This window comes from Gadus macrocephalus, chromosome 21, assembly GCF_031168955.1.
Source record: "Gadus macrocephalus chromosome 21, ASM3116895v1".
Classification (NCBI taxonomy): domain Eukaryota; kingdom Metazoa; phylum Chordata; class Actinopteri; order Gadiformes; family Gadidae; genus Gadus; species Gadus macrocephalus.
The window spans coordinates 12,993,699-13,007,630 of NC_082402.1; the positions used below are offsets into that span (position 1 = coordinate 12,993,699).

The following is a 13,932-nucleotide window of genomic DNA, read 5'->3' on the forward strand; positions in this document are numbered from 1 at the left end:
TCCAAAAGGTATCAAGATTGTATTATTTGCATGATCACTAATGACATCGATATCGTCAAATGGGAAAACTGCTGGGCTAAACTCAGGAAAACAAAGCAAAGCTTTCTTTTATATTCACAAATTCATAATGTAGTATTCATAAACAAAACAATGTTTCACTGCTATAACATGTATTTTGTTCCCCATCCCAAAAGTTCCCCATCCCAAAATCATCCGTTGCGGGTTATTTTATTGTGTATTGTGTTGACATGCATAGAACATACAAGTGTGTTGATAAAGAAGAACTGACAGGGGTGGAGAAAGATATCAGGTTGAAGTATCGCTAAAAAGTGCTGTTGTTGTAAGTGCCACACTAGGACGTGAACTTGGGGGTGTTGCGTGTTGAGCAGAAAAATCCATACAAGCGGGGATGTAAAGAAGCATGACACCGTCTAATTTCCGCAGCCTATGGGTTTGGGTATACAGCACAGCCGAGCTGAGGTAGTTCTCTTCATACACAACAGGGAGGGGCGCACTTGTCGTATCAACTGCTACATCAATGGCGGCGGCGGCGTTAATTGGTGGTTACTGTTGTCGCTCTGGCTTCGCTCGCACGTGTGTGTGTGTGTGTGTGTGTGTGTGTGTGTGTGTGTGTGTGTGTGTGTGTGTGTGTGTGTGTGTGTGTGTGTGTGTGTGTGTGTGTGTGTGTGTGTGTGTGTGTGTATGTGTTAGAAATCCTTTGTGAAAGACTGTGTGAGACGGAGAGAATGTGTGGATGTGTTTTTGAGTACGTGGTTGAAAAGAATGTGGGAAAGTGTTTGTGTTTGTCTATGTTAGAGATTGTGTGTGAGAGAGAGTTTGAGTGTCAAATAGTCTGTCATTTTGTGTGTGTGTAACAGATTGTGCGCGTGACAACGTCTATTTCTGTGTCTATGAGAGTGTGGATCTGAATGTTTAAAATGCACGTGTATCCAATATTCTAATATTGTTGTGGGGACCGGGAGTAAATATTTGTTGTGAGACAAAGCGTTAGTACTGGGAAACGGAAGGGCGGAACCAAAGTGTGTTGCAGTCCGGAATTCTATGGTTGAGGGGCACTTCCGGTTCCTCGCCAGACGGATTTCGGAAAATGAGAACAAAGCTTCGTTGCTTCATTCCTGTACTGTCATCTACCTGCTTTTCAGGTTTGTACACGGTGAAAATCACACATATTACTATCTTCATGAATCTGAACATATTATATACAGGTTGATAAACCTTGGGTACAGTTTTAAGTCTGTAATGTCGAGTTATGAACTTTTGAAAAGTCCTTTGTTTGTTTCGCGCCAAACGGCTTTTTGTGTAAAATGGCAGTTGGTCGTTCGCAGAGAATATTATCGTGGCAACACACACATCGTAGAGCATGATCAAGTTTACTTTGGCCCTGAACACCTGACATAAATGTTTAAGAATATATTTCATGTGATTAAGAGGTTGATGACGTTATGATAGGATATTTTATAGAGTATAAGAAAAGTGTTTATATGATGTGTTATAGCTATATGCTTAGCCTGCCAGTTAGGCAGACCTATAAACCATTGTACCGTATTGGTCCGAATATAAGACGACCCTGATTATAAGACGAACCCCCGTTTTTCAACAAAAACATTTAGAAAAAAAGATTTGCAGACCAGATTTGCAGAACAAAGAACTTAATTTTATTTTAAAATAACAATATTAAAAACACAGTGAATTAAACAATTGTTATTTATATATTAATGACCATAATAATAATGCCGGTAAAGGCCACGGCAATTTTGAGGCAAAATATGTGACGGCAGTGAGGATGACCCAAAGCGCGTCATCCTCACTGCCGTCCAATGCATTGGAGATGCAACATTTTTTAAAGCCATGGATGATGCTCTGTGAGGGAACAGCATCCCATACATGCAGGATCCATTCACACAGTAGACGGACTGACGGCTTCTGTATTTTCCCGGGCGGTGTGAGTGCGTGGTTGACAGACAGGAGCCACTCTGTATTTCTTTCGCAGGTTATCCTTGAAAGGCTTGTTCACAACTACGTCCAACACCTGTAGCTGGCTTGTCATTCCCCCTGGTAGGATCACAAGATCACCGTTCATTGCTCGCACCTGACTTTTCACGGGCTCAGTCAGATGTACGCGGAACGCATCCAGACCGAGCATGTTCCTCCTCTTCCTCAGTCCCCCGTAGCGCGCGCCCCACACAACCTTTAGCCAGTCCACTACAAGCCCTGTCTCCATCCAGCCCTTCTCCTGGGCGCGCACGATAATGCCAGCTGGCATTGGGTCCTTTGGCACTGTCTTACGCTTCAGAATGACATACGGGGGGAGTTTGCTGCCATCAGCGAGACATGTCAACAAGACAGTGACGCGGCTCTTCTTGTTGCCCGTTGATTTCACCAACACAGACTTTTCTCCGTTTCTATTTGCCGTCACAGATGTTTGCATGTCGAAATAAACGGGTGTCTGATCAGCATTGCCGATCTGATCCAGCGGGTAGGGGTGCTTCTTCCTCAGGTTAATAACAAAGCGCTGAAACGAAAGCAGCTTCTCTCCGAAGTCTGACGGCAGGTGTTGGGCCAAACTCGTTCTCCGTCTCAGTGACGGTCCATTACGCCGCATCATCCTACGACACCAGCCGAGGCTGGCTTTAAATCCAGTGATGTTGAGCTCTCTGGCGATTTCCAGGGCCTTAAGCTGGATGACAGCTCTGGTAATGGGCATTCCCTCACTTCTTTTTTCCCTGACGTATTCTCCCTCAATGAAACGACCACTTTGAGGACCACGGTAGGATTTGCGCTGACTGTTGGCATCTTTGAGACGTTGTTTTTGTGCTCGCCATCTTCTTACATTACACTCTTGGCAGCTTGGCAGTTGTTAGTTGACTCTGCCTTATTGACGACCATTATTTTAAAATTGGCATCATAACGCCTCCTCTGTTTTTGATTGACCTGACCCACTTTAGAGCCACTTGTCTCTAAATGGTCAGCCTGTCTTTCCATCTTTAAACACCGGTAACGGGCTGGTTGTTAAGGACGCTGGACTTTTTGGCGCCATCTGGGGCCGCGAATGTGTATTGACATTTAAAGATAGCGCCGAAGAAGAGAAACTGCGCTCTGAATACTAGACCCCGAATATAAGACGACCCGACTTTTTCTGACCTATTTCGAGGGGAAAATATTATATTCGGACCAATACGGTAGTTCAGGCAGTGGTTTAATGTAAATTCCCTAAGCGTTGTCTATTGTCGTAAATGGGAGAACAGTCTTTTAAATGACAAGTGTTATTGTGGTGTAAAGCCAAAGTATATTTAGGTTTGACATTTTATTTATTATATAGGAACAAAACTGTATTATTATGTGAGATAGCTTTAAAAATAACCAGCTAATAATAAGCTGAAAACAGGCACTTACACTTAAGCTTAGGTGAATTTTGACAAAAGGAGTGTGTATTTTGATATGAATTGTAATTAGAGTTGTGCATTTATTGTAATGTGAATTAAGAGTAGAGAGCAACGAGATATGTGAGCCTCACTTTTTATTTCACTTTTGATCTATTATTTCTAACAAGGAACCTACTAAGGGACAATTGACATTTGAACATTCACTTTAACCAGGGAATAGTTTATATTTATATGTGATATTTGGGATATTTGGGATAATTGTTAATTAAAGAGACGGATTTCGGAAAATGAGAACAAAGCTTTGTTGCTCCATTCCTGTACTGACATCTACCTGCTTTTCAGGGAGTGAAGGAAAATCCGCTCTCAACAATCTATTTGTTACTTCCGTCCTGGCCACTTGGGACCGGTAACACTAACTTCCTGTACCCCAACATCCCCATGTGGTTAATATGCAATGCTGATGATGACGATGATGAAGGGTAAGAGCGCAGGTGAGGCATCGGGTGGTTTTGACGCCGTCATGAATGAGATAATGTCTGTGCAGTGATGTCACACAGGAAGTCTAAATAAGCTTAGACGGAAAGCAATACACCCACACACACACACCCACACACAAACACACACACACACAAACACACACACACAAACACACACACTCCCTCTGGGATCGGACAACAGGAAATGCTCCCTCATCGCTCTCCTCCTTTTCTCTCTCATTTCCTCTGCCTCTCTTTTCTCTCCCTCCATCTCGCCCTCCCTCTCCCTCCCCTGCTCTTTATTATTTCTTAGACGATTATTATTGCTCTCTGTAACTAATGTCCCTCCTATAGGATGGATAAGTGGATAAGATTAATATCCACTGTCGGTCTGTCTGTAACTCATTTCCATCCCATAACATGAAGAAGTGGATAAGATAAATATGTATCAGTCAGTCAGTCTCTTTGTCTATTTGGCCATCCATCCATCGATACTAAAACAAGATAGATAGACAGATAGAAGGATGGATAGATGTACTAATCGTAGTACTCCCTCTGTCCTTCTTCCATCCACACTTCCAGCCATGTTTGTGATTGAGACCAAACAGCCCCCCGCCCTATCCACACAGACACACACACGCGAATCTCCCCTCCCTGTATGTGAGGTTCTGTCTGGACACACACACGCGAATCTCCCCTCCCTGTATGTGAGGTTCTGTCTGGGAAGACAGCACCCCAATCAGTATCCTGGTTTGGATTGGGGAGGTGGGCAGGGTGGGGGGTGGAGGGTGGCGGGGTTAGGGAGAGTTAAGCTGTGCTTTTTATTCTGCTCTACATAATCAAAACCACCAACAACAGCAGAGAGAATGAAACCATATCAATCCTCCCGTGTGTGTGCGTGTGTGTGTGTGTGTGTGCATGCGTGTTTTGCCTTTGTTTTGTTTTAGTGCACAAAAGATGGCCACAGAATGTAGTCATGCATTGCGTTAAGCCACTAACTTTGTTGCTCTACTCCGGAAGTTTCTTGAGTGCAGGAGGGGTGGAAGACATATAAATTTAGCACAAAAAGTAAGGAAATTTGTGTTTGTTAGATTATTTCTCTGTGGTAACAATGCTTTTTGGCAATAAATCGTATACCGTTGGAAAGCCTGTTTAGTTCCCTTTCAAATGGTGCCCCATTTGTAAGGAACTTGCATTTGTGGGATGAGCAGGAGCGCTGAGTATGTGCGTCTCTCTCGCTCTCAAAAATTTGGCAAATCTTTTCTGCCATTGCCATTGTTTTGAGATTCTGGTACCCCCAGGTGCTGCCAATAAGGTACCTGATTGGCCCCTTATTGGGCAACTTCAAGCTGGTGTTCCGCAAAACCAAGTAGCGGTATTATCTGGAGTGAGCCCTAGTACCCTCTCCAAACTGAAGGCCATGTTCCATATAACAGGGGGATGTCAAAGACAGGCCGCGAAGTGGGCGTCTCCAGAAGACGACATCCCAAGAAGACCGTTTCATCACCCTGTCAGCACTTAGTTGGCTGTCTTTTACAGATATGCAGTGAAGGTTTGCAGGACGATATGGCCGACGGCTCTCTGCCCAGACAATCGGGAACAGACTCCACGCAGCCAATCTCCGGTCTCATAGGGCTGCCAGGAGTCCTGCCATGACTGCCCTTCAGCGTCAGGCCCGTTTGCGCTGGTGTCGGCAACACGTGCACTGGAACCAGAACATGTGGGGGAACTTCATGTTCAGTGATGAGTCCAGATTCTGCCTACGGCAGCTGGAACTTAAGGTCAAAGTGTGGAGAAGATGCGGAGAACGCTATGCTGATTGCTGCCCCGATAGAACAACATATATTGGTGGAGGCAGTGTGATGGCGTGGGGTGGCGTCTCCCTCACTGGAAAAACGAGGCTTGTCATCATTGAAGGCAATCTCAATGCAGAGAGATATAGAGATGAGATCCTGCAACCAGTGGCAATCCCATATCTCCACAGTCTGGGACCGAACTCTATCCTCCAAGATGACAACGCTCGCCCCCACAGGGCGGGGTTTATCAGAGACTACCTGCAGAATGTGGGAGTGGAGAGGATGGAATGACCTGCTAGCAGTCCTGACCTCAACCCCATTGAACCCTTGTGGGATCAGCTTGGGCGTGCTGTTCGTGCCAGAGTGACCAACACAACCACGTTGGCTGACTTGTGACAAATGCTGGTTGAAGAATGGGATGCCATCCCACAGCAGTGTGTGACCAGGCTGGTGACCAGCATGAGGAGGAGGTGCCAGGCTGTTGTGGCTGGGTATGGTTCTTCCACACGCAACTGAGGCTCCTGTTTGTGAAATGAATAAATTGTTTAATTGCCAATGTGTCTTGTTTCTTCAAACTTTAATCATCCAATCCACCAAACACCAAACAAGTCAATGACATACTCCCACATACTCAGCTCTGCTGCTCATCCCACAAGTGCATGTTCCTTACAAATGCACAAGGGCACCATTTGAAAGGGAACTATACAGGCTTTCCAACGGTATAAGATTTATTGCCAAATCATTGTTACCACAGAGAAATAATCAACCAAACACAAATTTCCTTACTATTTGTGCAAAGTTTAGAAAAAGGAGGAGGAGGAGGAGGAGGAGGAGGAGGAGGAGGAGGAGGAGGGTGGGTGAGTGAACAGGGGCGAGAGTTGTGTGTGAGTGTGAGTGTGTGTGTGTGTGTGTTTCTGTCATGGGTCTCCATGGTGATGTGTCTCTGCTTTGCGTGAGAATTGAGGGGTTCCTTTTAGCGGTTGCCATGCCGACCCAGTGGGCTATTCAAATTGGCTGAGAGAGAGCGAGTGAGAGAGAAGGAGAGAGAGGAGATCACAGGTCAGGTGTCACTGTGTTTTCTTCCCTTGTGTGTTTTTACGTGTGGGAGAGAGAGAGAGAGAGAGAGAGAGAGAGAGAGAGAGAGAGAGACAGAGAGAGAGAGAGAGAGAGAGAGAGAGAGAGAGAGAGAGAGAGAGAGAGAGAGAGAGTGTGCTTGGATGGTCCCAAAATGACCCAGAGAGCAATTATAAAAAAAACACTCAATCTCCTTCTTTTCTTCTCTTCTCTTTCTCCCACATCCTATCCACTCCTCCTCCTCCCCCTCTCTCCCCCGGTGTCCCCCTGGCAGGGAGGTTCAAGCTGCTGGACGAGGACCGTGACGTGCGCGACCCCGTGCAGTACTTCTGCAGCGTGGAGGAGGTGGCCGCCGCCTTCCCCGACCGCGTCTTCGTCATGGAAGCCATCACCTTCAGTGTCAAGGTAAGGGCCCACCTTCCCAACCCCCTCTCTCTCGCCTTCTTTCACTTTGATTCACACACTCTTCTCTCTCTCTTTCTCTTTCTTTCTCTGTCTTGCTCTTTCTCTTTCGCTCTCAGCAGACTCTCGCCTCTCTCTCTTGGTTTCACTTTCTCTCTCTTGCTCTCACTCTGGCTCTCTCTCTCTTCTCTCTCTCACACTTCGCTTTCTCTCTCTGATTGATGCTGTCAGATGCAATCAGTTCAGATTGGCGTGTGTCACATTAGAATTAAAAAGTTTCCTTTGCGTGTATGTGCATGTTTGGGGATTATGTATCCACTGGTTTTTGTGTGTAAACTGGAATGAATGTTGGTGTATGTTTGTGTGCGTGTATCTATATGTGAATGTGTGTGTGCACAATTCTTTGAATGTGTACACACAATCTTTAAACATGCACATGCATTGTGTGTATATCTGGATATTTCTGTGAACGTGTGAATGTGTGTGTGTTCATTTGTGTGTGTGTGTGTGTTTGCAGGTGGTGTCCGGGGAATTCAGCGAGGACAGCGAACAGTACAGCTTCACTCTGCAGGCTGGGGATGAGCTGTCACTCATGGGGAAGGCGGAGCTCCTGTGTGCCACGCCCTCTCGGGAGAAGAGTGGACTGAGCGCGCTCCTCAGGCGGCTGGGCAAGACGCCCCGAAGTAAGGCGTCCAAAGTTACATTTATCTTTTAGGCATTTCCTTCGAAGGTGCTGTAGGTACGATTAGAGCTATTATTTCAGTCAAATTTGTTAGAAATGACCAAATCAGTTTTACGTGAATATAATAACATTTTTCTCATTGACTCTGTACAAGCAAATTTAGAATTTGGACAGCTTCCAGCCCTTTTCCGACCAATCATGAATAACAGGTGCAGGAAATGCAACACACCTCAATCGCTGAGGAATGCAGGAAAGGGAGCTGTTCTCTGCTCTCTATCTGTACAACTCTCGATTCGGGCCTACAGCAGCTTTAAGCCTCCACCTCAGCCCCACTAGGGACAAGTGTCGTAAATTTGCTTTGGCAAAAAAACTATAATGCAAACATCAGATGACTGTCTCAAGCGTAATCATGTTTCTGTATCTGTCCCTATTCAAATTAACCTTCAATAAAAAAATAATAACAGCATAGCCTAATATCAAAAAGCAAAGCAGAGCATTCCCTGCTGACGTCCTCTCCTGGCCCGTCCAGGTAAAACCCCGTGCCTGGTCTGCATGAACCACCGCACCAACCAGAGCCTGAGCCTGCCCTTCGCCTGCCGCGGCCGCTTCTGCACGCGCTCCCCGCTGGAGCAAGGCATGCTGGGCACCGAGCACACGGTGCGCAGCGTCATCGAGCGCGTGCGCCTCCCCGTCAACGTGTCGGTGCCGGCGCGGCCGCCGCGCAACCCCTACGACCGGCACGCCGTGCGCGAGGGCCACCGCTACAAGCTGCTCAACATCGTCAGCAAGACGGTGGTGCTGTGCCTGGTGCTGCGGCGGCAGGAAGTCTCGCCCTCCCACTTCCTGCTGCTGCGCTGCATGCCCCGCTTCGCCGTGGCCGAGGCCTCCGTGCACGCGGCGGCGCTGGAGAGCCTGCTGCTGCGCCACGCCTTCGACGCCGACGCCTACTCGCGCGCCGTGAGGGAGACGCGGCCCGAGCTGGAGGGCGTGGCCGAGGAGTGCGTGAGCCCGCGCCGCTCCGGGGGCGTCTGCGTGTCGGATGTGCTGGGCCCCGCCCTGCACCGCATCGCGCTCTGCGGCTACGGCGGCGGCAGCTACGGCGGCGGCGTTAGCAATAACGGCGGCGGCGGGGGTGGCGATGCGTCGGAGGCGCTGTCCCGCCGCTGCAGGGTCTCGCTGGGAGAGGCGCCCCTGGAGGAGCGGGAGTACACGACGCCCGAGTGGTCCGACGCCGAGAGCCGGGCCGGGGAGGAGATCCCCTATGAGGAGCTGTGGACCAATCAGAACGCAGAGGGCCTGGGCAAGGAGCCCAACCTCATCGCCTTCCACTCCTCCTCCTCTATGGACGGAACCCTGGGCACCGTGGTGACCAGCGTGGTGTCAGCCCCGCCCCCCATACCGCCCAAGTCAGACGCTGTGAGTTCCATCAACTGTCTCTTTCTCTCTCCGTCTCTCCCTCGCTCCGTCTCTGTCTCTCCGTCTCTCTCTCTCTCTCTCTCTCTCTCTCTCTCTCTCTCTCTCTCTCTCTCTCTCTCTCTCTCTCTCTCTCTCTCTCTTACCGTGTCTGTCATGGCCCTAGACGGCATCCGGTTGTTAAAATGTCGGGATGCCTGACTTGAATTATTCATACATTACAGCTTTTAAACCTCACAGACCACAGAAATACACTCACAACACAGTCACACACATACATGCTCATGCACACACATTACAAACACACACACACACACACACACACACACACACACACACACACACACACACACACACACACACACACACACACACACACACACACACACACACACAGCACAGAGCACCATTCCTGGAACAACTGCGTAACATATAGCAGCCTATGGAGTCACAGCAAACACACAAACAAACTTGCACACACTAGTATATACACTCATTCAATATACATGTGAATACACTCATATGAATGTACATGGATATGGCTGTAATTTCACATGGGCTGTTAGTTTTTCTATCAATATAGAATGAGGGCAATTGCCTCCAATTGCTATGAAACTATAGACAGGTCAAGCACTTTTGAGAAGATGGACAATTAGCTAAACGGCGTCTTAAGGCTCAACCTGCGGAGACGGTAGCCTGCTGAGGTATATATACTGTAAATACTGCTTCAGATCCTATTGCTAATGCTAATGCTAATGCTATTGAGTAATTGTGTGTGTGTGTGCATGTGTGTCCAACTTACTCCTTACTACTCAGTTAGCAACTATTGACGTATATAAACCAAAATAGAGTTGCGGCTGTGCTGATGGGAGACACGCTGCTAGAGGCTAGTGTGCTACGGGCCAACCCACAGTCGGCTGAGGGAAGGAGGAGGCGGGAACATGGATGGGAGGGCAGGATCTGTGGGGGCGTTGATTCTGCTAGCTCGGCTGAATTATACCCTGTCAGAGCCAGCGCGCCTCATTCCCTGATATTTAACTTGCCAAGATATCTTTGTGTGAGTGTGTGTGTGTGTGTGTGTGTTTGTGTGTGTGTGTGGGGGGGGGGGGTATTGTGTTGTGTGTGTTGATGATGTATAAAGGTCACAAATGATGTATAAAGGTCACACACACGCAGACATGCACACACGCACACACAAACACATACACACACACGCACGTACGCTCGATTGCACGGACACACACACACACACACACACACACACACACACACACACACACACACACACGCACACGCACACTTAAATGCTCACACACACCTTGAAGGAATTTTGGACCCAGAACATTGCCTTGTTTGAGCCTGCGTCCGCCTATATATTCATATCACTTGTGTGTGTGTGTGTGTGCGTGTGCGTAGGTGAGAGAGGAGTGCCGGTTCCTCATCGCCCCTCCCATCCCTCCTCGCTGTTCTAAAGCGGAGTGTGTGTCCAGCCCGGCCCCCAGCCCCCCCGTCCCGCCGCGCTTCCCCAAGCTCTCCGCCTCCCCCCGACCCAACAGGTCCTTCTACTCCTCAGGCCTGCAGGACAGGTGAGGGGGACCAACACACGCACACACACACACACGCACACACACACACACACACACACACACACACACACACACATACACAAATAACCCCCCCCAACACACACACACACACACACACAAAGAAAGCCCCCCAACACACACACACGCAAACAAAGAAAGCCCCCCAACACACACATACACACACACACACACACATGCGCACACACACACACACACACACACACACACACACACACACACACACACACACACACACACAAACACACACACACACACACACACAGAAAAACACACCCCATTGTGCTGCATGTGCCATTATATTGTTTGCTTACAAGAAAAGTCTTTCCACATCATGATGCTCAGTGTCCATGTCCTCCTATATACTGACTCTCAAAGGGCACTGGTTCTAATCCGATGGTATTCTCTCTTCTTTCTTTTCGCTCCCAGTTTGTCCCCCTCTCCAGACAACTCCCTGTACTGCTACCCCTGCTCCTGGGGCGACTGCCCCGCCCCCTTGCCCGCCCAACCAAGCCCTGAGCCAATCCCCAGCCTCCCTGCCGTGGGAACGTCCAATCCGCACGTGGCCCAGGCCACCTGGTCCGAGCCCTGGCTGGAGTCGTTCAGCTCCGGTCCTCGCCTCAGGCCGCCGCCCCCTCAGAGCCGATTTGCTCCCTTCGGAGCGCTAAATCCCTTCAACCGCCAATCCCCATGCCCGTCCCCCGAGCCCCCGGCCAATCCCGCGACAGACGCCTCCCGAGGTGCGGAAGGGGGCGGTACTTCGATGGGAGGGGGCGGGGACACGTCGCTGGCCCTGGCCGGCGACCCCGCCTGGCGGCCCCCCGCCGACCTCTCTGCTCTCTCATTGGAGGAGGTGTCCGCCTGCCTGCGGTTCATCGGCCTATCGGAGGCGGCGGTGGGCGTGTTCCAGCGGGAGCGCATCGACGGCCGCCTCCTGGTGCAGCTCACCGAGGACATCCTGTCACATGACTTCCACCTGAGCAGACTGCACGTCACCAAGATCACACAGTTCATACAGGGCTGGCGGCCCAAGATATAACACACACACACACACACACACACACACACACACACACACACACACACACACACACACACACACACACACACACACACACACACACACACACACACACACATCAACACTACACAGCCCACACTGTCCTTAATAATGTGCCTGTTGGCCACTGAGCCATTCTGAATGTGCCTTTTACTGGGATCAACCAGCTGTGAAGGACTGGTTACTGGAGCACGCCTTACGGCCGGTGTGAGAAGCTGTCCTTGGACGGGCTGCTATAGGGGGGCCCATGCCTCCATAACTCATAATGACTGAGAGTCTGCTGCACAACACAAGGAGACAGGGACTATAGTTTACTAATAAAGAAGGACGGCTGGAGACTAGTGATGTGGTAGCGTATCTACAGTTAGTGTTTCGACCTCTTCAGTTGCTGCTGGGAAAAATGAACAAAGTGATGTTGCCTGGATTACCGTGGGTGGAATGCAAGAACAACATGTGCTGTGAAGACGGTGAGAGGATTAGGTTGATAGAGATGTATTGGTTTTGTGTTGGGCGTACGATTATAAACCACACGAGAGAAATCTGAGCCGTGCGAAATGCATTAGCTGACCTTTTTTTTTTTTCAAGCCAGCAATCTTGTCGATCGGCACTTGAGTGTCAATAAATAGATATAAACAAACATCCTGTCAATTCGACAGGAAGTTATCACAAACAATCGGGACACGCTTGCTTTTGTCAAAGAGGAGACGTCTTACAGAGAAAGGGGTGGTGCGGGTTGAAAATACACTGCGACACTGCCTTGGTACACTCTGGTAGGCAGGCAGAGCGACAAGATCCACCAAATGGCTGGATCTAATACAATTTCCCATAGTTCACAATTAGAGTTCTCAGAAGGACTCTCAGGCTGCCATTCCTGCCACTGAAGACTTCCACGGGACAATAAAGATGTGACGCTAAAATGTGTTCCGTGCAACAGGGTTTCTGTAGCATCACTCCAAAACGCAGGGATTCTTTGACAGAAAGTTACGCTACCATCGCGGAAATCGGTGGCTCCTTGGTAAACAAAGGCATGAATAATGCCCAAACCTGGATGGTTTGGATCAAACTTTTTCACAGTGGGGTCGTTTTAGGAAGAACACAGGAGTTTAACTAATTATGGGTCTCTTCCTTTTGTATACCAGTGCACAGGCACTAGACTCATCTTTACTATGTTAGTTGGTGCTGGTTCAAAACCGGAGCAGGCCCCTAAATAGTGTTGTGCATTACACTGAGTTTGTCCTACAGCGACTCCTCAGTGTAAAGGGAATATAAAGGGGCCAGGGGTTCCGGGAAGTGGATGAGATCGGGAGCCTTCCCCCAGCCCTCCATACTGACTCCAGGCTGTGTGGACAACGTTCCTTGCCGTTTTGATGCTGGTACGGGCCATCGTTGTGCACTTGGTGGAGATGCTGGTGAACCCCCAGGGACTAGTGTACACATATTACAGCTCACTGGTGTTCATGGAAACAAGACATGCTGCTGGAATAATAAATAATAAGGTTATAATAACGTTTTGTTTTTACACGCTGTTGATTATTAAATACACTAAAGTGAGAGGAAATGTATGAAATAAGCAAGTGTGCATGCACATGCATATTCATATCTACAGAAATTATATACAGGAAATAAACAGTCTGATGTCACTCAACAACCACAACTCAGACTAATAACATATTAATGGGTTATGATAATAGGTATATTTTTCCGTATTAAAGCTAAAGTATTAGGTAAATCAATGATGTTTCTTACATATTCCCTATATATTGATACATATTTATGAAAATATGAATATATTACCTCTATAACTTGAATGGATTCTTCCGAAATGCATCACTAAATGATTCATTAAAACTGAGCTTGTTTAGATTCTAGACAATCTTCTAGACTCTAGAAGTTCTGGCTACAATACCAACACCTGCAGTTCTCTCTCAAAGTGAGATTAATCACCTGCTGGTTTCCCAGTGTTTCATGGCAAATTGAGTCCGCCTGCCTGGTAAATCAGCCCTCCTCCCTGGGATACACTG

General features: G+C 48.4%; 1 protein-coding gene and 1 long non-coding RNA gene across 4 annotated transcripts in view; both read left to right on the forward strand.

The window, feature by feature from the left end:
- gareml (GRB2 associated, regulator of MAPK1-like) overlaps positions 1-13,417 on the forward strand; it is an 18,566-nt gene extending 5,149 nt beyond the window's left edge. Inside the window, exons 2-7 of one of the 3 annotated variants that reach the window (XM_060041593.1) lie at positions 3,747-3,895; positions 7,025-7,155; positions 7,670-7,835; positions 8,364-9,250; positions 10,664-10,833; positions 11,281-13,417. In XM_060041593.1, coding sequence (XP_059897576.1) covers positions 3,859-3,895; positions 7,025-7,155; positions 7,670-7,835; positions 8,364-9,250; positions 10,664-10,833; positions 11,281-11,890 — 2,001 coding nt within the window. In that variant the 5' untranslated portion in view covers positions 3,747-3,858 and the 3' untranslated portion in view covers positions 11,891-13,417. Of the gene's footprint in view, positions 1-3,205; positions 3,896-7,024; positions 7,156-7,669; positions 7,836-8,363; positions 9,251-10,663; positions 10,834-11,280 lie in introns of those variants that run through there. The other 2 variants (XM_060041592.1, XM_060041591.1) reach the window with 2 other exon arrangements.
- LOC132449777 (uncharacterized) lies at positions 3,904-6,232 on the forward strand. The gene is made up of 2 exons (XR_009523652.1): positions 3,904-4,545; positions 4,593-6,232. It is a non-coding gene; the product is annotated as an uncharacterized LOC132449777 (long non-coding RNA).
- Positions 13,418-13,932: the final 515 nt, after the last annotated feature.